Source organism: Rhineura floridana, chromosome 12 (genome assembly GCF_030035675.1).
Source record: "Rhineura floridana isolate rRhiFlo1 chromosome 12, rRhiFlo1.hap2, whole genome shotgun sequence".
Lineage (NCBI taxonomy): Eukaryota > Metazoa > Chordata > Lepidosauria > Squamata > Rhineuridae > Rhineura > Rhineura floridana.
In genome coordinates, this window is record NC_084491.1 from 27,781,059 (window position 1) to 27,804,738 (window position 23,680).

General features: G+C 45.4%; 1 protein-coding gene across 1 annotated transcript in view; it reads left to right on the forward strand.

Moving 5' to 3' along the window:
• The window catches only part of VSIG10L2 (V-set and immunoglobulin domain containing 10 like 2), a 36,660-nt gene that overhangs the window by 9,432 nt on the left and 3,548 nt on the right, over positions 1 to 23,680 (forward strand). Inside the window, exons 5-10 of the mRNA XM_061593381.1 lie at positions 2,013 to 2,276; positions 4,655 to 4,915; positions 6,727 to 7,017; positions 8,458 to 8,763; positions 17,883 to 18,005; positions 23,280 to 23,304. Coding sequence (XP_061449365.1) covers positions 2,013 to 2,276; positions 4,655 to 4,915; positions 6,727 to 7,017; positions 8,458 to 8,763; positions 17,883 to 18,005; positions 23,280 to 23,304 — 1,270 coding nt within the window. The remainder of the gene's footprint in view (positions 1 to 2,012; positions 2,277 to 4,654; positions 4,916 to 6,726; positions 7,018 to 8,457; positions 8,764 to 17,882; positions 18,006 to 23,279; positions 23,305 to 23,680) is intronic.

A 23,680-nucleotide genomic window follows, 5' to 3' on the forward strand; every position in this document is an offset into this window, starting at 1 on the left:
AGGCGGTAACAAATGGGACCTGCAACAAAATGTTGCAGTGTAGTATGCTCCTGTTCAAGCCAGGCCATCTCCAGGATACTCTCTTCCATCCCCCTCACCCCACAAACTTTGCTATGGATTTCTATCCCCATCTTGCAACAGCATTCTGTACATATTGTAGCTACAGCCCTCAAGGGGTTGTTTTTTGGAGAGGTATCTCCCCTTGAGTTTCCCCCCTACATATTTTTTGTTCTTCTGCAAACTTTTGGGTTCATCCTAGCCTGTGATATCTCCCCCTTGTGCGTGGATGGTGCCATCTGGGCTGCATAAGGACTAGCATTTAGGTCATATCCATCCCATACATTTAAAGCACTCTTATGCCACTTTAACAGTCATGGCTTTCCCCCAAAGAATCCTGGGAAGTGTAGTTTGTTAAGGGTACTGATCTCACAGACCCACAATTCCCAGCACCCTTAGCAAACTACAGTTCTCACGATTCTTTGTGGGGAAGCAAAGACAGTTAAAGTGGCTTAAGAGTGCTTTAAATGTGTGGTGTGGATGTGAGCCAAGATAACTGAGGTTGCTGTTGGTATATGTGATAATACAGTGATTATGTTATTCACGAAGGTGGAATTCTAAGAAAGTCAAAATCCTAAGAAAAATATGAGGTTGCTCAGCCAACCCTCAGTTCTGTAGCTTAACAGAATAAAGGAGGGAGGGGGAGACATGCATCTTTTGTTGCTCTTTGCATTGCGCAAATTGGGAAAGAGAGAGAAAGAACCATGGGGCATCTCGCTACCTCCTTTCCCAGCAAGGAACACAATACGCTGATGACTGCCAGCTCCTACCCTCCCCCTCCGCCCCACAATATACCAGCAGGATTCCACAGCCTCTGAGAGCCGCATGACAAACAGAAATTCTGCATGTAAGACTTTTCCCAGCATTGGGGATAGGGTTCGGCAGCTTGTTCCTATCCATTTGAATTCTGACAGTCCAGCTTTCAGTACCGGTGCAGCATTTTTTTGTTCCCAATTGTGCAATTGCTGATTCGTGGGGTTTTTTTCCCAGCGAAAAAAATAACTGCTGATGAAAATGCTTTTGCTGTAGGCACTTGTTCCTCTGAGTTAAGAATGCATCAGCTTAGAGGAAAGCTGGTTTCAAAGACAATAACGTAAAATTCAGAGTAGTTGTTTTTTTCTAAACCATGCTGATGACAGCTGCGACCCACCGCAAGAAATCAATGCCGGTCCGAAAACAATGCAGACTGTCCGGTTATGTCAAAATCTGGTAATAAATCTGATTTAGTGAATATTCTGCCCCATCCCTACCCAGATTCAAGCAGTGGAGGGTGGTCCAATAGGGCGGATGGGGCTCTGCCCCATCAATAGCAGGGGAAGGCTGGCGGAGGGCAGACAAGAGGTTGTTGGGACAGTGCCCCATTCACCCTAATGGACCAGCTTCAATTGCTCTCTTCCTTCAAATGGTCTTGCAGTCACTCCCATTTTTAGATGGTAATATGGATTATTTAATTCAAAATGTGGTAAGTCAGTTCTGCTGTGTTCAGGGTTTCTCTACCCTGCCCCCTACTCATTCTGCTGACCGGGGACCTGGACTCCTGACCCCCTTCCCATCCTGCCCAAATGGCACCTCTGTTTCCAGTTATTTCTCTCTCCGGTTTGTGCATGGTTGCTATGGTTGGAAAAAGTCCCGTTGTAGGATTCTGTGTGGGCGTGGAACATCACATGCCCCTGTCACTGTCCCACTGGCCACCACTGTGGGTGCAACCTATGGAAAGGCTAAAGGGAAATACCTGAGCAGCAGTGTTAGATATGTATCTGACACACTGTGAGTTGGAACGGCTGTGTGTGGCCATGCCGCAAGAGCCACAGAGAGGAAGAGCACTTCTCCCCCCCATCCATGGCATTTTGGCCCAGGGTGCTGCTGGCACACCAGGCAAACAGGCCACCATGATGCCCTTGGTGTCAGTAACTCCTCGTTGCTGTTGATACTGTGTTTGCACCCCCCATGCACAGATCTGCCCGAGGGGAAGCCCAGCTGCATGCCACTGCCAGCCACCAATTTCCAAGACGTTGCCCTGCACTGTTCGTGGCAGGGGGGGTTTCCCCCAGTGCGGCTGCGTTGGGTGAAATCCAGGCGGGGAGGAAACAGCATGTTGGCAACCTATTCCAATGCCACCCAACTCCATCAAGGCATGGACCTTCGCAACGGGACCTCCTATACTTGCGTGGCTTCCCACCCAGGTCTGAGAGAAGAGACCATCTGCAGAACCACTGTGTGTGAGTAATGACCTTCTGCTGCTCCCAGCAAAACCTTTGACAATCTGGGTCTTGACATTCAAGCACAAACTTGCATTATATTTAACAAAATACATCTATGGGGAGATATCAGTTTCACCAGAGACTTCTCTATGTGTGTAGGATCGGAGTTTAAACACCCGGTGCCATTTTGGTCTGGGGTTGACAGCAGGGATGGGCAAATATGTCAATTTCAGTTTCTCTCAATTTTTCATTTTTCCAATCAAGTTCAGTTCTCCACATTTCCACATCAATTTGTGATTTTTAAGAAAAATAAAATCCTCATGAATGTTCTCCAGCATGTTAGTGCGAATTTCTCCTAATATACACATTTTTGCAAAGCAGTTTCTCATAATGTAATGCATTTTGTTATTAATACATAATATATACATTTATATTCACACTTTGCCCTAGTACAGGATATGCATTTTTGTACACATTAGTTGGCTAGAGAACTGCATTGCAAAATTAGGAGAGGTGCCTGTTTCAAAGGACGGCTGTTTCATTTTGCATATTGTTTCAGAAAATGTGAATTAGATAGATTTGCCTGTAAAAGGGAACTTAATTAAATTCCTCCTCTTGTTTTGGTTTTTGCTCTTAAGTTACCAGCCCTCAGTGTTCTAGAGAAAAGCTTAGGAATGTGTGGTACGCAGTAGGGGCTGGAGTGTAACTGAGTTCCAGTTTTCTGTATCCTTTCTGTTGCTACCATTTCCTGTCCCCTGCCTTTGCTGTCCATCTATCCTTAATATTTATTTTACTTTATTTATTCACATATTTATAATCCACAATTTCAAAAGAATATATCAAGGTGGAGTACAACGTATAAAAATAAAATCAGTAAAATCAACCATAAAACCATCAATAAAATATCAATAAATACAGATTGGTTAAAAAGGAAAAAAAATCAAATTACAAAGGCATGTCTAAACAATATCGTTTTCACAAGATGTCTGAAAGAAAGGAGAGATAGCTCTTGCTGAACCTGTATTGGTAGGGAGCTCCACAGGGCAGGGCCTGCCACACTTGGCCCCTGGTGAAAGGAAACCGAACTTCAAGGGCATGCGGAACCACCAAAAGTGCCCCATCAGAAGATCTCAGTGATCGAGGTAGAGCATAAGGAATATCCACTTACATAGTTCTCTCTCTCTCTCTCTCTCTCTCTCTCTCTCTCTCTCTCTCTCTCTCTCTCTCTCTGGAAGGACTTCCCTTGCCTTTGACAACTGCACGACAGGAAGAAATTCAATAGGTGCAGTTTTTCCTAGTTTAGATTTTCAGTGACAGGGGAGAACCAGACCTGTTCAGTTGCCAAAGTTACAAGGGCTCAATGATGGCCCTTTCTTCCATGGAACCCAGCATTATTTCGCTTCTGTTCCATTTCTAATTGCTTTTTGAAAAATGTATGTAGAGTCTTACAAAGACAGGAACAAGTGAAAACAAAGCTTTGGGATAATAACTGAATGCCACATCAAATGTAGCATGTGTGGTCATAATTGAAGGACTCCCCCCCCCCAAAGTATGATTGGTCTGCACCAGTACTATCATAAAGTCTGGCCCTAGGTGTACAAATATGAATTTGGCCCTTTTTGCCAAGTGACCAGGAAAAAAAATGCCTTGAATTGCTCTTCAGCCTTCAATTACAACTTGGTCTGCAAATGTCGACAAGGGATGTTTTTCATAACTAATTTAGGGATAAATATGATTTTCATTTCATTGCGGTAAATCAAGGCACATTTTAATGCATAATTATAGGAGCTGGTTCAAAAGCTGGCAACCTGGTAAAAATTTTGCCACATTTGTTCATTCTCCTCCCCCAGATGCTCTGTGCGTTTGGCAGTTGCTTTACCCACAGAAAATAACTGGTGGAACGTCCCTATGACTGCTTTTCCATCCTAGAAAGAGTTCCTCCTCTTGCTGTTTTCCATGGTGTAGGGCCTGTCTATATCTAGATGTAGTGATAACCCCTCATGGGGAAGAAAGAATGCAGCCCTTATGGAGAGATCTGCTTCTTTCATTCTATATCAGTTTTGTATGCCTTCAGTAATAAATACATTCTATCCAGTTTACTGCAGATTTTTTTTTTATGAAGCAGACACGAAAAAGTCATTTTTAATTGTATGCATTTTAGTATGCACGTCCCCCTAAAAATATACCTTTTCTCCCTAAAATGCACATTCTTGTACACATCACAAAATCTGGAGGAGTGCACAGGCCAATCATCCTCTGCATTCTGACCTGTGCGTTAGCTCCAGGAATGGCAAATTAGGTCAGTTTGCTTTGAAATTCCACACCCCTGATATAGTGAGGTTTGGTGTGTTGTTAAGGCTAGAGATCTGCCTCTAAATGCTCTGTTTGTGCTGCAGGGGTTCCAGGTGGGAGCCCAACCTGTAGCGCAGTGGCGACGAAGCAGAATGAATTCCTCATGTTGACCTGTGACTGGGCAGGTGGAGAACCCCGGATGACTCTCTGGTGGAGAGATTGGAGGGACCATGTGCTGGGAGGGTTGAAGCAATCCCACAACATCTTTGTCATGAAATCCAACACCACCCTCGGGGGCAAAGAATTCACCTGCGTAGCAGCTCACCCACTTCTGGCAAGAGCTGCCGAGTGCCACATCCGCTTGGGTAAGCAGAGAAGTACAATCTTTTGAGGGCCACATGCCAGTGGTTGGCAGGGCCAGGGGCCCAGTGGGCAGAGCACCAAATGTACATGTTAACTTTGTACAGGAGGCTGGATTCCACATACACACAGATCCACTCGGTTCTCCATCCAGATTGTCAAGAGGCATTTTCAGAGTTCAAGGGGTTCATTCCAGCCAGGAAAAAATATTGAGGGTGTGAAGCTGGGCCACACAGCAGGGGAAGGAGTGTGGGCTGTGGAGAGGGGTGCGTGTATCTTGGGGAGAACGAAGAGAGCCAGATAGGGAGGCCTGGAGGGCTGTACCTAGACCTCGGGCCTGAGGTTCTCCACCCCGGCATAGACTCTTCCTGAGTTCCAGATCACAGGTACATCCCATATGCGTTTGTCAGGCAGACATGGCATCAACTCACAGAGGGCCTTGAGAAGGGGACAGTATGGGATTTGATGGAGGGGGTGGGGCACAGATGGGTGAGGCAGAAGAGTGGGGCCACAAAATCATCATCAGGTGTTTGTGAACATTTGAAGAGGTAAGTATGTAACTGTGCATCCCAGATCCATTGCTCTCTTACTGCACAAAGAACAATTTATGTCTTTGCCTTCTCACATACAGGATCTTCCATACAGCCCTACCAGTGGAGGCTGGTCCATTGGGCAAATGGAGCACTGCCCCACCAGCCTCAGTCTGCCCTCAGCCAGCCCCCACCACATGCCTTCTTACTTCAATCCAGTCCAGGGGGTAGCACTTCCTGTCCACTTCCTCTGTCTCTGTGTTGCCCTTTGTAGAACTCAGCAGGGAAGAGAATGGGGACAAAACTAGAATGAGTTAGCTCTGCCGGTCATTGGCTCTGCCTCCACCTGCTGCTTGGGCTCTCTGCTTTCTGCCATACCAGTACCACTGGGCACCAACTATCACTGATACCTACCTGCACACTCTGGCTGCCTTATTGCATATGGCCCAAACCTGGCTCTTTAGTAGAGTGTTTGCCCAAGTTGTGGTATGATGGTTGGTTGGCGTTGTTATCAAGTTATTTTTCCTGCGGCATTTATTTCTGGGGATTTGAAGACATAATTTGAACGGATTGTTTTATTATGTATTTCAAGGGTAGCCAACGTGATGCCCTCCATATGTTGCTGGACTACAGCTCCCATCATCCCTGGCCATTGATTGTGCATCATGGCTACCCCTGGTGTATTTGTATGCTGATTGCCTATCAGAACTGATAGGAAGGCAGGAGAGAAACGGTGTTAACCAGTAAATAAAATATTGCTGATACATCTGTAAGTCTATGGTGTACAAGTGGTACAACATAAGTGGAATGACTGGGGACTACCTCAGGGACACTGCCTGGTACGAGTGCACTGTTAGAATGGTCACTTATTTTTGTCTTGGCAAAGACTCCATTCTGTTGAGCAACTGCGTAGCAGGCAGAATATCAACAGATGAAGCTTATTTCAGTATTACAGTAGCAATGAGGAAGCTGTGGCCCTCCAGATGTTTTTGGACCACAACTCCCATCATCCCTGACTATTGGCTTTGCTAGCTGAAGGGATGATGGTAGTTGGAGCCCAACAACAGATGGAGAGCCACAGGTCCCCCATGTCTGCCTTACAGCATCCCCAGGCCAGGGAAAACTTTACCTCTCAAATTTCTGCCTGCCACACAGTTGTAGGTGGGCTATTGGCCTGATCCAGCAGGCTCTTCTTATATTCTTATGTTCTTATGTTAAAGAGGGGGAAATGGCACCTTTCTTGTTGTACTTTCTCAAGCTGATTTTGTTTTTGTGGTTTTGCACAGAACCTCCCAAGCTTGTGGTCGAGAGAGCCAAGGTGTCGCTCTTTGAAGGCAGTGAGGTCCAGCTGGCCTGTCTCCTCCAAGGTGCTTATCTGGGATCGGAAGTCTTTTGGTACAGCAACAAGAATCAGGTCATTAGAACAGATGCCAGGAAATACCGACTGCATCAAGAGAATGCTTGGTTTAACTTGACCCTCCGGGATACAGAGTGGATGAGAGACAGCGGTGTCTATCGCTGTGCTGCCATGAATGCAGTGGGCAATACCTCTGCCAGCATCAACCTACTGGTTAAAAGTAAGTAGATGTGCACAGGCAAAGTGAATACACTAAAGCCACATTTGGGTGTTCCAAAGCTGGCATCTGTAGAATCAGCGCATGGAGAGGGGAAATGAGGTGGCAGTGGGAGTGCATGTGCCCAACCCACACACATGGATTGTTCTTGATCATGTTGACACAACAGCAGGAGGAGGTTCTTGCCGTCATGTTCTGCCTGGGGACTTCCTGGAGGCATCTGCGGGCAGGAAGTAGGGATGGACAAGAAATTTGATTCAGTTTCAAGCAAAGTCTATCAAATTCACACTTTGTGAAACAATATGAGAACCAAAACACAGCCATCCTTCGAAATTCGCACTTATTCACATTTTGCAATGCAGTTTGCCAGCCAAACAGTGTTTACAAAAATGCATATATGAGGGGAATAAATGAACATGAGTACCTGAGTGAAAATAACATACACAAATGCATGATATGATGAGAAATTGCTTGCAAAAATGTGCATATTAGTCAAAACTGCCTACAGAAATTTGTTTATTAGGAGAAATTCACACTAACATTCTGGATAACTTTTATGAGGATTTTTTTTTAAAAAAATCACAACTTGCTACAGAAATGTGGAGAACTGATTTTAAGATTGGAAAAATGAGAAATGAAGAGAACCAAAATAGACAGATCTTCCCACCCCTAGCAGGAAGATGCTGAACTAGATGGACCTTTGGTATAATCCAGCAGGAGTCTTCTTAATGTTATTTCTCCACAGAGCCTAAGCATGTGCAAGTTGCAGGCAGGCAGGCAGGCAGTACCCTTCAAAACTGGGGAGGCTCTGTTTCGGAGTAATGATTCATTTGTAGACTACATACACACTGCACTTTGAAAGCATATGACGTTCCCCAAATAATCCTGGGAACAGTAGTTTACCCCTCAGCACAGAGCTGCAATTCCCAGCACCCTTTACAAACTACGGTTTCCAGGATCCTTTGGAGAAGTCATGTGCTTTAAATGTATGGTGTGTAAGCAGCCATAGCCTACCCATGACTACTAGTCATGATGGCTATATACAACCTCCAGATGCAGGAGGCAGTATCATACCTCTGAGTAATAGTTTCTGGGGAGCAACAGCAGGAAGAGGCTACCGTTTTTGTGTCCTGCTTGTGGGCGTCTCAAGAGGATTCTCGTGGATGCCATCTTAAGGTCCTTGGAGAAGAGGCAAGGATATAAGCATCTGCAATACATTTTGGAAAATTGCACCTGTTAAGATAATTTTCCATGGTGGTTCCTGACATCAAGGACCAGGTTTTTGTCTATGTTTGGCTACAATTGCACACCATTTTGAATCAAGATGGTGGACTGAACCTTTCAAAACTGCACTGATTTGGGGGGTTTCTTAGAATTCCTGAGCAACGCCAGGTATGAGGCTGTTAGAAATGAATGAATGAATATCCTTTGCCTCCTTTGCAGAATACCCCTCCCCACCCAACGTGACAATTAGCAAGCTGATGTACACTCGCCACCGCACAGAGGTGGAACTGGAGTGGCAGACCCAGGGCTCAGGGAATTTGACAGGCTTTGTGGTCCAGAGGAGGGAAGCAAAAAAGGCTCCCAAAAAGCAGCTGGCCAGTAGCTGGGAAACAGTGGCCAATGATATTGACCCCGACATCCGTGACCAGAAGCTGGGTGGGCTGGATCCTGCAGTTGTGTATGCCTTCCGCATCCTGGCTGTCAACCACCGGACTACTGGACACCCCTCTGAAATGAAGACACCAGGTGATGTGGGTAGCTTGGGTGATAGCATTCCTTGGGAGGCTGTGACAGAAACAAGCTTGGGAGTTGCGATGACCCTCCTATGTGCCATCTGTGTGTGGGGAGCAAGCTTGGGCCTTTCTCCCAAGAAGCAGTGAATCCTTTTGGAATGTGTAAGAAATCATAATTGTTTGTTTGTTTTTATTTAATGGGACTGATGCAATAAATAAACACACCTGTTCATTAGGCCCCATCTCCATCATACACTTAAAGCACTATTATACCACTTTAAACACTCACAGCTTCCCCCAAAGGTTTGTTGAGGATGCTGAGCGTTGTTTGGAGACCTCTGTTCCCATTACAGAGCTACAATTCCCACAGTGACTTAACAATCAATCTCTCTTTCTGGGGAATTGTATCTCTGTGTGGGGAAATAGGAGTCTCTTAACAACTCCCTCCGTGGCGCAGAGTGGTAAGTGGCCGGAGTTCGATTCCAACGAAAGGAGGGTCGAATCTCCGGTAAAAGGGGTCGAGGTCCACTCAGCCTTCCATCCATCCGTGGTCGGTAAAATGAGTACCTGGCATATGCTGGGGGGTAAAGAAAGGCTGAGGACGGAACTGGCAATCCCACCCCATATATATGGTCTGCCTAGTAAACGTCGCAAGACATCACCCTAAGAGTCGGAAACGACTCGCACTACAAGTGCGGGGACACCTTTACCTTTACTTTTTAACAACTCCCAGCACCCTTAACAAACTACAGTTCCCAGGATTCTTTGGAGGAAGCCATGGCTGTTTCACATGGTATAATACTGCTTTAAGTGTGCACTGTAGATGGGGCCTGAGATTAGAAGACAGCGAGATTTCAACTCTTGTTTCATGCTTGCAAAGGCCCATTGATAGAGCACATGTTTTGCGTGTAGAGGGACCCTGACAACAGCAGTTTACAAGGATCTCGGGTGATTCCTTCCTGAAACTGATTGGGGTGAAATCTGGGTGTGAGCATAGCCCTTTTTGCAGGTTGTAGGGAAACAAATGGGCATGGAAGACAGCGATCACAATCTTGGCTCCAGTAAACACAAGAAGGAAGAAGAAAGCTAAAGTGGGCATGGTTAGTGGACCTGCTTCTACTGCTGAGGGCCAGTACTGGTTCCAAGTTTTGTGGGGCTCTTCAGCAAGATGCTGTTTGTGCTCCCTCTCCCTGAGTATACCAACCTTCTCCTCACCACTGTTGCTGCTGGCCATTCACTTGCCTCTCACTCTGGACCCAAGCCACCCTATCTCCAAGAGGGACAGGACAAGATTGTGGTGATTATTGTTCTACCTTGCTCCTCTTACTGCTGCCTTGTTTGGAGAGGGCAGGTGAATAGGCAGCAACAGCAAAAAGAAAGATCAGCAAGGCCAGGAGACTCCTGAGTTGACAATGGGACCCCTCCTGAGTAGGGTTGCTAGGTTCAATCCCTGAGACTGATCCTGTATCTTTAGAAGAAGAGAAAGTTAGCCAAGTGCAGGTGTTCTTGCAACCCTGTAATGGGAAAAACCACAAGGTGGAATTCTCCCTTCCCCCTGCACAACTTTTAAAGATACAAAAGACCTCTTGGTTGCCAGGCCCAGCCTCCAAGACAGCCTTTCCCAACCGGTGTGCCTCCAACAACATCTGGAGGCACACCGGTTGGGAAAGGCTGCTCCAAGAGGTCTTCTGTATCTTTAAAAGTTGTGTAGGGAGGAGGGAGAATTCCACCTTGTGGTTTTTCTCATTACAGTGTTGCAAAAACACCTGCACTTGGCTGACTTTCTCTTCTCCTAAAGATACAGGATCAGTCTCAGGGATTGAACCTGGCAACCCTACTCCTGAGGTGTGGGCCTTGGCAAATACCTGTTGATGCCAGGCCCACTGGGAATGTATTCAGACTTAGAGTTGCACAGACAGCTCCATCTGTATGTTTTTCTGGTTAATATAAAATGGTGGCTATTTCTCACATCAATAAAAATTAGTCAGACAAAAATAACTTTTTCAGTTTTGAACACAAGACATCCTCTTTCCAGTGGTGCAGAGTTCTAAAAGTTTGTTCAAGGGATTTTGCAGCGAAGATCTCATTCTCTAGACCAGGGACTGGGAACCTTAGGCTCTCCAGAGGTTGTTGGACTGCAACACCCATTGGCTCTGGCACCATCTACTCTCAGGCTCTCTGCCGTCTGCCCCACCAGCCCCAACAGGCACCAACCAGCACTGCCTATCAGAGGGGATTTCAAAATTTAAATAAATAGTGTGGGGGGAGCGGGAGCTTAAAAATGAAACCCTGAACAAACATCAGAGTGGATAAATACACTGGATATTTGGGGGGGGGAGAGAAAGCAAAAAAACCCTTCTTAAACTAGGGGTAGCATTTTGAAGCTGCAGCTGTACGTGTGCCAGTTGAGGAGGGGTGGAGATGGGGGGAGGGGGAAGCAGAGCTCACCCCCAGCTGAAAACTCCACCCCCACTTCCCATTGAAGTGACGTCTGTATTCAGTTTACATGAAGCCCTTCTGGATGTTCATTTAGCAATTCGTTCTTGGCATCTGTGGAGATGGTGGTTTAAAGCACAAATGCAAAATGGTGGACCAGAAAGGCCGCAGCAGCAACAGAGGGAAGATGGTATTGGGAACATTTAATTTTGAGGAACATTGATGTGCTGCATTGGCTGCCCTGTGAAGAGGGACCCCTGTGGCTCAGCAGCAGAGCGCACGCCTTGCATGCAGAAGGTCTGAGGTGTAATCCTGGCATCTCCAAGTTTAAAAAAGGATAAGGTAGTAGCAGGCGATGGGAAGGACCTACCTGAGACCCTGAGGAGGTGCTGCCAGGCACAGCAGACAACCCTGGGATAGCTGGGATCCCAAGCTGGGTTGGATGAAGAGGGATAGGGGCAAAAGCGCTTCTTGAGTCTGGAATGTTACTGCAAGGACCAGAAAGAACCTGCTTCTGACATTGCTTCTTTCAAAGTCTTTGTTTCTGGTCTCTCTCTCTCTCTCTGCATTTGGTGCTGCTGCTGCTGTTCTTCCTTGCGTTTGAGAGTGGCTCAGTTTGCTTTGCTTTTCCTGTCTTGATGTACTGCATGAGGCTGGATTTAGATTTGTGAAACCGTATGGCGCAATCTGCTGCATGCCACACTCTCTGGGTGGGGATCAGGTTGGAGATGGCAAATGGTATCTGATGGGTTTTGATGGGATTGTCATTTCTGGGCCCCATCATCTCTTCTTAATTGTACAGTGTTGGTTCATCCTTCCTGCCATGGATTATTTTTCTTCACCTTTTTCTTTTGGGAAGTATACTCCACCCTCCCGTAGATGCTTACAAGGCTCATTGCAAAGGAATTGTTTTTCTTGCTAGCTTGGGGTTCCTTTGAAAACCCTTTGCCTGATGCTTGATGGAGCTGAACTCTCACTGCAAGATCTCCAGAACTTATAAAGCAATGAGATCTCTTTACACAGGAGCAAAGGATGAGGTTATTTAATCAGAGATGGAAGATCAAGATTGCACCCACTGGATCAGCCTCCAACTTCTGTGAATTCAGCTAAAGTTCTGGATTAACATGCTCTGTAATATTCACACCATACATTTAAAAGACATGGCTCCCCACAAAAAATCCTGGGAGCTGTAGTTTACCCATCACAGAGCCACAATTTCCAGCACCTTCAAAGCCATCATTCCGGGATTCACTGGGGGAAGCCATGTGCTTTAAGTGTGCTTTAAATGTATGGTGTGGCTGTGGCTGTGAACCTTTTGCTGTGTTCTCAGTTCCACAGAGGAAGTCTGCACCAGTCTCCTCCAACTTGGTGCCCTCCAAATGTTGTTAGACTCCCATCAGCCCTGGCCACTTTGGTTCATGGTCAGGGATGGTGAGAGTTGTAGTCTAAGAACATCTGGAAAGCCCCAGGTTGAGGAAGCCTAATCTCCACACACAGGAGTTGTATGGGCATAGGCTCTGCTTCGATATTCTGCTGTAGAGCCAGCAAGCATGATCCCACTCCCCACCAATTACATGCATTTTCTGTACAAGCCATATGGTGTAACAACATTTATGAGTGTGTGTGACACAGTGGGGGTGGGTTGGGATACAGCTTGCTGTATTGAAGGGCTAGCACATACACTGCAAAATTATATAGCTCTCACAGCAGTTTATTAACTGCCAATGGCTTCCCAGAATTCTCACTGGGAACTGCAGTTTGATGAGGTGCTCAGCATTCTTGGCTACAGTTCCCAGGATTCCCTGTGTGTGAAAGGATTATTGTTAAACCATTTTTAAGTCTGTGTATAGATAGGTCCTAAAGAAAACTAGAGAACAGCTTCCCACGTAGCTTTGGATATTATCTGGGGTATTTCCAGATGAGGTGTTTATTGTAAAATCACCATGGTTCATTTGCTCACATTTACTGGGCTTGTGTGTTATCATCCTGTGTTTTCCAGCAATTGTACTATCCCAGAAGACCAGAACAATAGCACAAACTTGACAGGTGTGGATGGTCCACATTTTGCATCACTCTTGTTTTTCCTGTTTCTACATAGCTAGGGTAACATCCTAAGAGATAAACCTCGCACATGTCCTCTGTGCAAATCCTTTCCCAAATGTTACACACCAGCCCTGTGCAAACAGGAATGAGGAATCCATCAAGCAGCCACTGCACTAATCTAGCCAATTACTTTCTGTTGTATTCAGGTCCTGCTTGGAAGCTTCTCATAGGCATCTGTTTGGCCCCTGAGAGAACAGGATGCTGGACCAAATGAGCCATTAGCCTGATCCAGCAGGACTCTTCTGATGTTTTTAGTATTGGAGTTTGGTATATATTGCAGTGGGATGCATAAATAACTAGTCAGGTTATTTACTAGTCAGACTGGTTGCTGAAAGAATAAGAAAACCTTAAGGTTTTTTACTACTGGGAAATAAGGCCATTCTGACTACAGGCATACATGTAGCCATTGTAGAGCTATGAGGCTCACACTCACAAGCCCTCTCTATGACTGAGTAGAAAGAAAGAGGAAGGGTGGAAGTAAAGCTTGAGAAAAATGAACAAGTAGTTTTTAAAGGAGGAATCAGTGAGGGAAGAATGGGTTGCCTCCCTCCCTCCCCCCCTCTCTCTTCCAGTTCAGTTGACTTGTTACAAGCAGTGGTGCTTCATTCCCAACACTTAGAAGGAGAGCCCTGCTAGATCAGAGCAAAGACCTATCTAGTCCAGTGTTTCATTCCCATTGTAGCCAGCCACATGCTTCTGGAAAGCCCACAGGCAGGACATGAGCACAACGACTACTATTCTCTTCCTATTTGCCCTGCAGCAGCTGGCATTCAGTGGCTTATTACCTTTGATACTGGAGACAATGTGTTATATTCAACCAGAGCTTGGAAGATTACTTTTAAAAAGTAATAAATTACAGTTACAATTACATGGCCCCAAAAAGTAGTAATTACTGTTACAATTACAATTGCTCGGAAAGTAACTGATTGCTTTTTCTCAAAAGTAATCATACAATTACATTTCAGTTACTTTTTAAAAAAAAATGCCTACAAGGTGCTGGCCTTGGCTGCTGCACATCTAAGTAGCCTAAAACAACATTAAAAATAAACACACATATACAGAGGTAGTAGAATAATTCTTTTTATCCATAAGATAGCAATGGTGGTCTCTTCGCTGGTAAGGAAGGTGGGGAGGGAGGCAGAGGCCACTACTCAGATCTTTGCATGTCAAACCAAGTGCACCCTCCCCCACTCAGCCAGCAAGCATAATCTCTCTCAGTTAACCACCTGACCCTGCCCTGCCACCAATTAAGGGGCACTCACCCAAGCAAACAAAGAAGTTAAAATACTGCAAATGTAGCACAGTAGCCAGAGAGGGTGGTGGAGGCCACTTTGTGTGCCAAGTCAAACACAGTACACACACACACACACACACACACACACACACACACACACACACACACACGTCATCTTTCACCTCCACAGTCGTTTATCTCCATTCTGCTGCTGCCTCCTTCTCTTTTATACATGTTCTTGACCTCTGGCTCCTTTTCCCCTCCACTCCACCACCGCCATCCATTTTTTAAAATAATTGTTTTCTCCACTCCACCCGTCTCACTCTCCACCTCCTCCTTCATTGCCTCCTACCCACCCACAGAGCATGAGGGAAGAGCGATGCTGCACAGAAGCCCAGTTTGAGGCACATGATTTTCATCCACAAATCAGAGGAGCAGAAGACTTGCCCTGTTTCTCCCCCCCCCAAGCCCAAAAGTAATGCTGGAGACATTACAATTACTCCACAAAAGTAATAAAATTATTCCTAGTTCTATTACAATCAAAATGTAAAGGAATTACCCACTTGTTCCTCAAAAACATAATGAATTACTTCCAAGCTCTGTACTCAACTAAATTATATTCAGGAATGGGGGAGAAATTTGATTCAGTTAGTGTTTAAAAGTGAATCTATCAAATGCACACTTTTAAAAAACAGTATGGGAACCAAAACACAGCCATCCTTTGAAATTCACACATTCTAATTTTGCAATGCAGTTCTCCAGTCAAACAATGTTTACAAAAATGCATATATTCAAGAAAAGAGTCTATAAAAATGTTGTTGAAAATAGCATACACAAATGCATTATATTAGGAAAAATGATTGCAAAATGTGTACATTAGTCAAAACTGCATACAAAATAAGTTTATTATGAGAAATTCACACTAACATGCTGATAAAGTTTCATAAGAATTTTAAAACACACACACACCACAAACTGGTGACTCCTAGAGAACTCAAGAAAAAGTGCTAAACTATAGGATTATGGTCCTCCAGATATTTGTGGAACATATATAGGTTATAATGCACAAAATAATTTTTACAGGGCATATATTGGAAGACTTCCCAATTTTTTCTGTGCATCTTGGCTTAACTTTGCCAGGGCCAGGCAAAAATGACTGCCTTCTGTCTCCATAAGGAGAGCAGCTGTTGCAACAAGTCTGGGTGCAGGTCGGGGATGGCTTTAGGAAGGTGCAAAACCAAAACGAAACTCTCAAGAAAAACAAGCAAACTATTTTCTTGGAAAAACGGAGGAGATTGAAAACAGATGCTGTGCAGAATCAGCGGCTCCCCAGAAGGAGCAAGAAGAGAGTTTGTGTAAAGGCTCATTGAGGGTTTCCTTCAGCAGAGAAAGAATTCTCCAGAGATGCAATGTTGCTGAGGGCCAAATGACATGTTAATGTGGGTGATCTGTCACTGGGTCTCTTGATTTAACCCTCCCCCTAATAACCTTTAAATCAGCTGCAGGGAAGGCAGGGGCAAATTTGATTGAGGCAGAGGTGCTGAGGGAGGTTCACCTTTCCCCAATCCTTCAGTGCCCCAATCAAAATCTCTGCCCCAAAGCTTCAATTAGTCTGCTGGAGGGGGAAAAAAACCATAGGACACCTTCAGATTAGGGATCTGTTAATTTCACTTTTTCTCATTTTTCTGATCTTACATGCAGTTCTCATTTCTGCAGTAATTTGCATTGAAAAATCCTCATGAAAATTCCCCAGCATTTTAGTGCAAATTTCTGCCAATAAACACTGTTTTGTATGCAGTTTTAACTAATGTACACATTTTTGCAAGCAATTTCTCCTAATATAAAGCATTTTTGTATGCATGCTGTTTCCACCAATATATTCATCTATTCAAACCAGCAGGTAGAAATTAGAGCATCTTAAAAGCCCCAGCAGCATAAAAAAGCAGTAGAGACTAAAAAGTCAGAGAAAAATAAAAAAGATCACCTAGTGCTGAAAACATAGTGATGGCACCAGGCAAGCCTCTCTGGAGAGGGCATTCCATAGGTAGGGCATCCCATCTGAGAAGCTCCTCTCTCCATCGCCAGCCATCTCAACTCAGATGGCAGGGCATCTGAAGAAAGGCCTCTAAGACCTTACATGTGCAGGTAGGTTCATCAGGTTAATGTCCCAAGGTATATACTCGAGTCCCAAGCTATATAAAGCTTTAAAAGATGAGCACTAGTAATTTGAATTGGGAGTCTGTGCCATCATTTAAGTGCTTGCAAAATATATTCCCAGTACATGCCTGGAGACCTGCTTCTTGCACCAATGCACAGGGTCTGGCACAGGACAAAGATCCAGAATACTTTAGGCCAGGGATCTATCCTAATGTCTGGCCAAGGGAATCAACTGCAGGTGATTCACAAGGTTATTCTTGAATTATTACATGAATTGGTCAAGACCCTTTGTTGTGTTTTTCCACATTTTTTTTACCCATGTGAGCAATAATACATAATTCACAGGGGATCTTTCCAGTCCCAGTGTGAGGTGCTGTGAGTCCCTTTTCCTAGGGAAGTCTGCTATGTGGGCACATCCACTGGTTATTCCAAGAATGATGGGAAGATTATTTGTTTTACTTGCATTATAGCCTGTCTTTCTTCCATTATGGAACTCAAGGTGAGATACTTGGGGTTCCCAGGCAGCCTCCCAGCTGCAAACCTGCTTAGCTTCAGCAAAGCGGCTGCTTCATGTTCCTATGGGACCCTCCAGATATCCTTTTCAATGTGCATTCATGATTATTTGTGCTCATGATGGTATTGGGCTGGTTATACGCAATCCCGCTTTCATTACTGTTTGCCCCTGCAAAAGTTTTGGAGCAGACATACTGCTTCATTTCCAATCCATGCTCGTCCCATAAATGCCTACTGAAATCCTGCAATTTTTTATACCACAAATGTTCTTTTTGTTTATTTTCGTCCCACTTCTGTTGCACTATAGGGCAGGAGCGCACCCCAGATGGCAATAACACAGTAACATAGGGGAAGCATCACAGAATTCCTAATAAAGCAGAAATATACGTGGACAGTCCAGCATAAATCCACCACTAAAACACTACGCTTGTGTCAATGACACGTTGCAGAATAGACCTGCAAAAGCCCCCACCGATCCAGAGGAGGCCTATGTGATTGAAAGGCACAGTACAACAGGAACGTAGTAGAGCGCATAGCATTTAGAACCTAATTTCCATAGGCTGTAATGCCAGAAGCCCCTGGGACATAACAAAACTGCGAGCCATCTGCTATATTGTGTTTTGGGGCCCTGATGATCTGGTCTTAGTACAAATCCATGGTCTTCAATGGCAGCTTCCTCTCTCTTGCAGCCGACCCTCCTTTTAATGCTTACCCTGCAGTGATTGGTGCCGGAGTGGCAGGGATGATAGTGGCGACAATCACATCCCTTCTAGTATTCCAGTACATCATTCGGCATCGGGAGAGCAATCCAAGTGAGTCTCTGGTGTTTGGGGTTGTCCTCTCTCTCTTGGTGTTAGGTCAAGGGATCCCCCCAAAAAACTTTCTTACACCGGAATGTTGTTCAAGGCTTCTCTTTAGGGGCAAAGAACAGAGGACCATGGCTCATGGGAAACTTATGGCAAGGGTGGGGAACTTCAGACTCTGGGACTGAATGCGGCTCTTCAGTCTTCTCTGTCTGGCCCTTGGGACTCTCAGTAGGCCACACACCCCCTCCAGGCCACGCCTCTGGCAGGTCCTGCTCAGGACCGCCCTTGAATATTTTTGCTTGGTTAGAATGCATATATATAAACAAACCTCTGGCTTTTGCATGGGTGCAGTTTAGCCTGCTGTACAACGGTAAACATCACATCCATTATCCTGCCAACTTTTGTCCCAGCCTCATCCAGACTGACATGTGGCCCCTGGGAGGTTCCTCATGAGTGAATGTGGCCCTCCATTGGAAAAAATGGTTCCCCATTCTTGGCTTATGGGAAGGGCCATAGCTCAGTAATGGAAGACATGTTGTGCATACAAAAGGTTCAAGATTCGATACCTGCCGTCTTCAGGTAGGACTGGGAAAGACCTCCATACTGAAATTGTTGAAAGCTAGGGTTGCCAGGTTCAGGGCCTGAGAGTGATCCTGCATCTTTAGGAGAAGAGAAAGTCAGTCAAGAACAAGTGTTCTTGCAACACTGTAATGGGAAAAACCACAAGGTGGAATTCTCCCTTCCCCTGCACAACTTTTAAAGATACAGAAGTTCTCTTGGTTGCCAGGCCCAGCCTCCAAGAGGTCTTCTGTATCTTTAAAAGTTGTGCAGGGGGAAGGGAGAATTCCACCTTGTGGTTTTTCCCATTACAGTGTTGCAAGAACACTGGCTGACTTTCTCTTCTCCTAAAGATACAGGATCAGTCTCAGGCCCTGAGCCTGGCAACCCTATATGAAAGTTGATGTCAGTCGGTGTTGACAGCAACACTGAGCTAGATGACTCAGGCTAAGGCAGCATCCTGTGTTCCTCCTCTTGGCCAGCAGGTGCAAGGGAAGTCTGATTTAGAGCGAAGCAGAGACAGACAAAGGAATGAAAATAGCAGAGTCAGTGGTGCCTTGCCTAGATAACATAGTCGTGTTCTATGGTGTGTACTGAACTGGACTAGAGTGGAATGAGCAAGAGAGAGGGAGAGAAAGAGAGAATCGCCAGAGGAAGACCACCAACAGATACCTAAAGCCCCCAGGTTAGTGGGCCAGTGGGGCTCTGTTCCCAGTTGGATGCAACAACCACGTAATGTCAAAGTAATTAAAACAAAAGCAACGAAAGCTGTGTCCTACAGCCATGCAAAGTCATTGAGTCAGCACTGCTTTTGCTCCCAGCAAGTGGCTCACTGCTATAGGACAGATTCATTTATAGACAAAGGATGGGGAACCTGTGGCCTTTCAGATGTTGTTGGACTCCAACTCCCATCAACCCCAGCCAGCATGGCCAATGGTCAGGGATGATGACAGTTGAAGTCCAGCAACATTGGGAGTGTCTCAGGTTCTCCATCCATGATTTAGAGTTTCTCTACCACTGTTCATGGTAATAAAAGTACACATGAATTTTGTTTTAGTGCCAGGGTGGGGAACCTTTGGCCCTCCAGATGTTGCTGAACTGCAACTCCCATCATTCCTGGCCATTGGCCATGATTGCTGGGGCTAATGGGAGTTGTAGTTCACCAACATCTGGAGGGCCAAAGGTCCCCCATCCCTGTTGTAAGGAAGCAGATTCATCAGTGGTGCAGTGGAGCAGGGATGATGATGTCATGTCCTGGGATATTATTTGCTGATCCTCTGCATACCACTTTTCTCAGTGATAGAAACTCACCAAATAAGCTAACCAGAGGTAGAGGTAAGTTACTTTAGCATGCATAGCTTAGGGTTACACCAACCCTTTTATTTTGAAAAATTCTGAATCCCGTTATTGTGACCAACTAAAATGTCACAAAATAGGAAGCAAGCTTTTGACTCCAACAGAATTCTTCATCAGAGAGGCAGGAGAGCCTGATCTTTAGCATATGGTGGGGCAGAGCCCTATCAGTATTTTTTCTGCACCCCAAAACCCAAAGCTGTAGTCCACCAGCCTATCCACCCCACTCCAACCCTGCCAGTTATATTCATAAATTTTCTATTAGAGACTCTTTGGAGTCTTTTCTGTCTATCACCTCTGCTGGCCAGTCATAGCAGTAGACAGCCTAGCCAACCACAAAACAGTATGGCCAGCTGGTCCCATCCTTCACCCTTCTTTGTTATGGGGTGGCGGAGTGGTGGTATTGGAACTGTAGAAGGGGAGTCTCTCAGCCTAACGTACCTAACAGGTTTGAGTTCAGTTCGATGCTAAGTAATCGTACTACTACGTCACTTAAGTGTCCATAGTAGCTTTGCAAGGAAGAAAGATGGGGAGGAAACCAAATCATGCTGGCCCTTCCTCAAATGGCCTCCTTGGCTGCCTGGCCTTGTCCAATGGTCACCAGCCACCACAGTCAGAAGTGAAGGTAGAAAACCAACCAACCTGTTTTGCCCTGTAGCAAACCAATCCCTCAATTCATGTCTGTTTCTAGGAAGGAAGGGAGGTTGCGGTCCCTATGTACACTTGCCAGGGAGTTAAGTCCCACTGAACTTTATAGCACCTATGTCTGAGTACACATATAGGATCACACAACATATTTCTTTATTTTGCCGTACACCAACTCTGGGTTTTAGCATTGTCTGCATGTGACACACCAAATCCTGGGATGTTGCATCCAAATTAATTTAAAAATGGGATTCCCCCTCCTAATATTTGCATGTTTTTATGGGGTTAACAATCTCACTAAAGAGCAACAATATGGATGGTAGCACTGGAGAGGCTTTGTACTTTGAGGGGCTCAAGTTAATTTGCCTGTTGTACCATTGCAGAAAGTCATCATTAGTAAGATAGCATGTATAACTTTTGCCCTAACTTGGTGGACAAGGAATCTGTGGCCCACCAGCTCTTGATGGACTTCAATTCCCATCAGCCTCAACCAACATGGTCAGTGGTCAGGGGTTGTTGGAGATGTAGTTGAGCAACAACTGGAGGGCCACAGGTTTCTCACCCCTGCTGCAGGTCTTTGGAGGGTGGAGGAGAGCCCACCACAAATTTTACATACAAGACAGACAAAGTCAAGTTTAGTTTAATGTTGTAACCACAGGTTATAACATAATAGATCAAAACATCCACAAAAATATTAAAACATCATATATCCAACAAAATTAAAAGCATTAATATAAAATAAGAATAAAACTGTAAAATCCAAAATACCAAATAGTAGTTACAACACTAATAATTTATGAGATAAAAGAGTAAACATGGCCACTTGATAACTAACTTAAGGAAGTGCAACCGCCAATAGATAATTGATGCACTCTGCTTCAGAACCCAAGAAGTTCATAATAATCTGACCCAGCAGTCTTCCTCTTATTGCATCATAAAAGGAGCAGCATAGGACAGAATGTTTAATGTCCTCTACTTGAAAGAGGCGGCAGTGAGACCACTCCTGAAAAAACCTTCCTTGGACCCAGAGGATGTCAGCAGCTACAGACCAGTAGCCAATGTTCCGTTCCTGGGCAAGATCCTGGAACGTGTGGTTGCTGACCAGCTCCAGGCGCTATTGGATGAAACCGATTATCTAGATCCATTTCAATCGGGGTTCAGGCCTGGTTTTGGCACTGAGACTGCCTTGGTCGCCCTGTTTGATGACCTATGTTGGGAGAGAGACAGAGGGAGTGTAACTCTGTTGATTCTCCTTGACCTCTCAGCGGCTTTTGATACCATTGACCATGGTATCCTTCTGGAGAGGCTTGCGGAATTGGGAGTTGGAGGCACTGCTTGGCAGTGGTTCCGCTCCTACTTAGCGGGTCGTCTCCAGAAGATAGTGCTTGGGGAACATTGCTCGACACCGTGGGTTCTCCAATGTGGGGTCCCGCAGGGTTCGGTTCTGTCTCCCATGCTTTTTAACATTTATATGAAGCCGCTGGGGGCGGTCATCAGGAGTTTTGGAGTGCGTTGTCATCAGTATGCTGATGACACGCAGATCTACTTCTCCTTTACATCTTCTTCAGGTGAGGCAGTCGACGTGCTGAACCGTTGCCTGGCTGCGACAATGGACTGGATGAGAACTAACAAACTGAGACTCAATCCTGACAAGACTGAGATGCTGTTGGTGGATGGTTTCTCTGATCGGATGGTGGATATATACCCTGTCCTGGATGGGGTTACACTCCCCCTAAAGGAACAGGTGCGTAGTCTGGGAGTCATCTTAGACTCTTCCCTCACACTTGAGGCTCATGTAGCCTCGGTGGCCCGGAATGCGTTCTACCAACTTTGGTTGGTAGCCCAGCTACGTCCCTATCTGAGTAAGGAGGACCTCTCATCAGTGGTACATGCTATGGTAACCTCGCGTCTGGACTACTGCAATGCGCTTTACGTAGGGCTACCTTTGAAGACGATTCGGAAGCTACAGCTAGTGCAAAATGCGGCAGCCAGACTGCTAACAAGAACTAAGCGGTCTGAGCATATAACACCTGTGCTAGCCCATTTGCACTGGCTTCCAATATGCTTCCAGGCCAGATTCAAAGTGTTGGTACTTACCTATAAAGCCTTATACGGCGCGGGACCACGATATCTGTCGGAACGCCTCTCCCGATATGAACCGGCCCGTACACTACGGTCTACTACGAAGGCCCTCCTCTGGGTTCCGACTCATAGGGAAGCCCGGAGAGTGGTGACAAGATCTAGGGCCTTCTCAGTGGTGGCCCCCGAACTATGGAATGGTCTCCCCGAGGAGGTGCGCCTGGCGCCGACACTATCATCTTTTCGGCGCCAGGTTAAAACCTTTCTCTTCTCTGAGGCATTTTAATTCCTGTTAATTGTATATTATTATATTTTGATTTTAGACTGTACAGTTTTGTGTACAGTTTTGTGTTATTTTTATTGTATTTTTAATGTTCACCACCCAGAGAGCTGTTGCTAGTCGGGCGGTATATAAGCTTAATTAAATAAATAAATAAATAAAATAAATTGATCCTGACCACAGGGAAAGAGGTGCTGCTCCATGGATAGAATCTACAAAGATGATAGACACTATAATGCCATTGTGAAATGAGCCCCATCTCTGAAGCTCCCATGCACTGGGTTTTGGGGGATGAGTTTTAATTTTGCCAACTTTCTTGCAAAATCTTTCTAAAAATGTGATCTCCTTGCTTTATTGCATCACAGGGTTGCACGACCTGCTCTTCAGACTGTAAGTTTTCTTCGTTGTCTCTTATGTCCTCTTTCACCTATTAATTCCTGTTCTCATTTGCCCTTGTTGACCTACATCAGGGATAGCCAATGTGGTGCCCTACGGACCCTGTTGGACTACAACTCCCATCATCACTGATCATTGGCTGTGCTTGTTGAGGCTAACAGGAGTGGAGTACTCCAACAGCCAACAGCAGGAGGGCACCAAGTTGGTTACACCTGGTCTGCATTCATTGGTCTGTTGGCTGAATAAATGTGCTTCCCAAAATTCTCCTTTGGTCGTTTTGATGTCAGATCTTGTCAGATCAGAGCTGGACTGAAGGCAGCTGTTGAGCAAGAACTAGTAATCACATGGCAGAAATCAGACACAGGGAAAT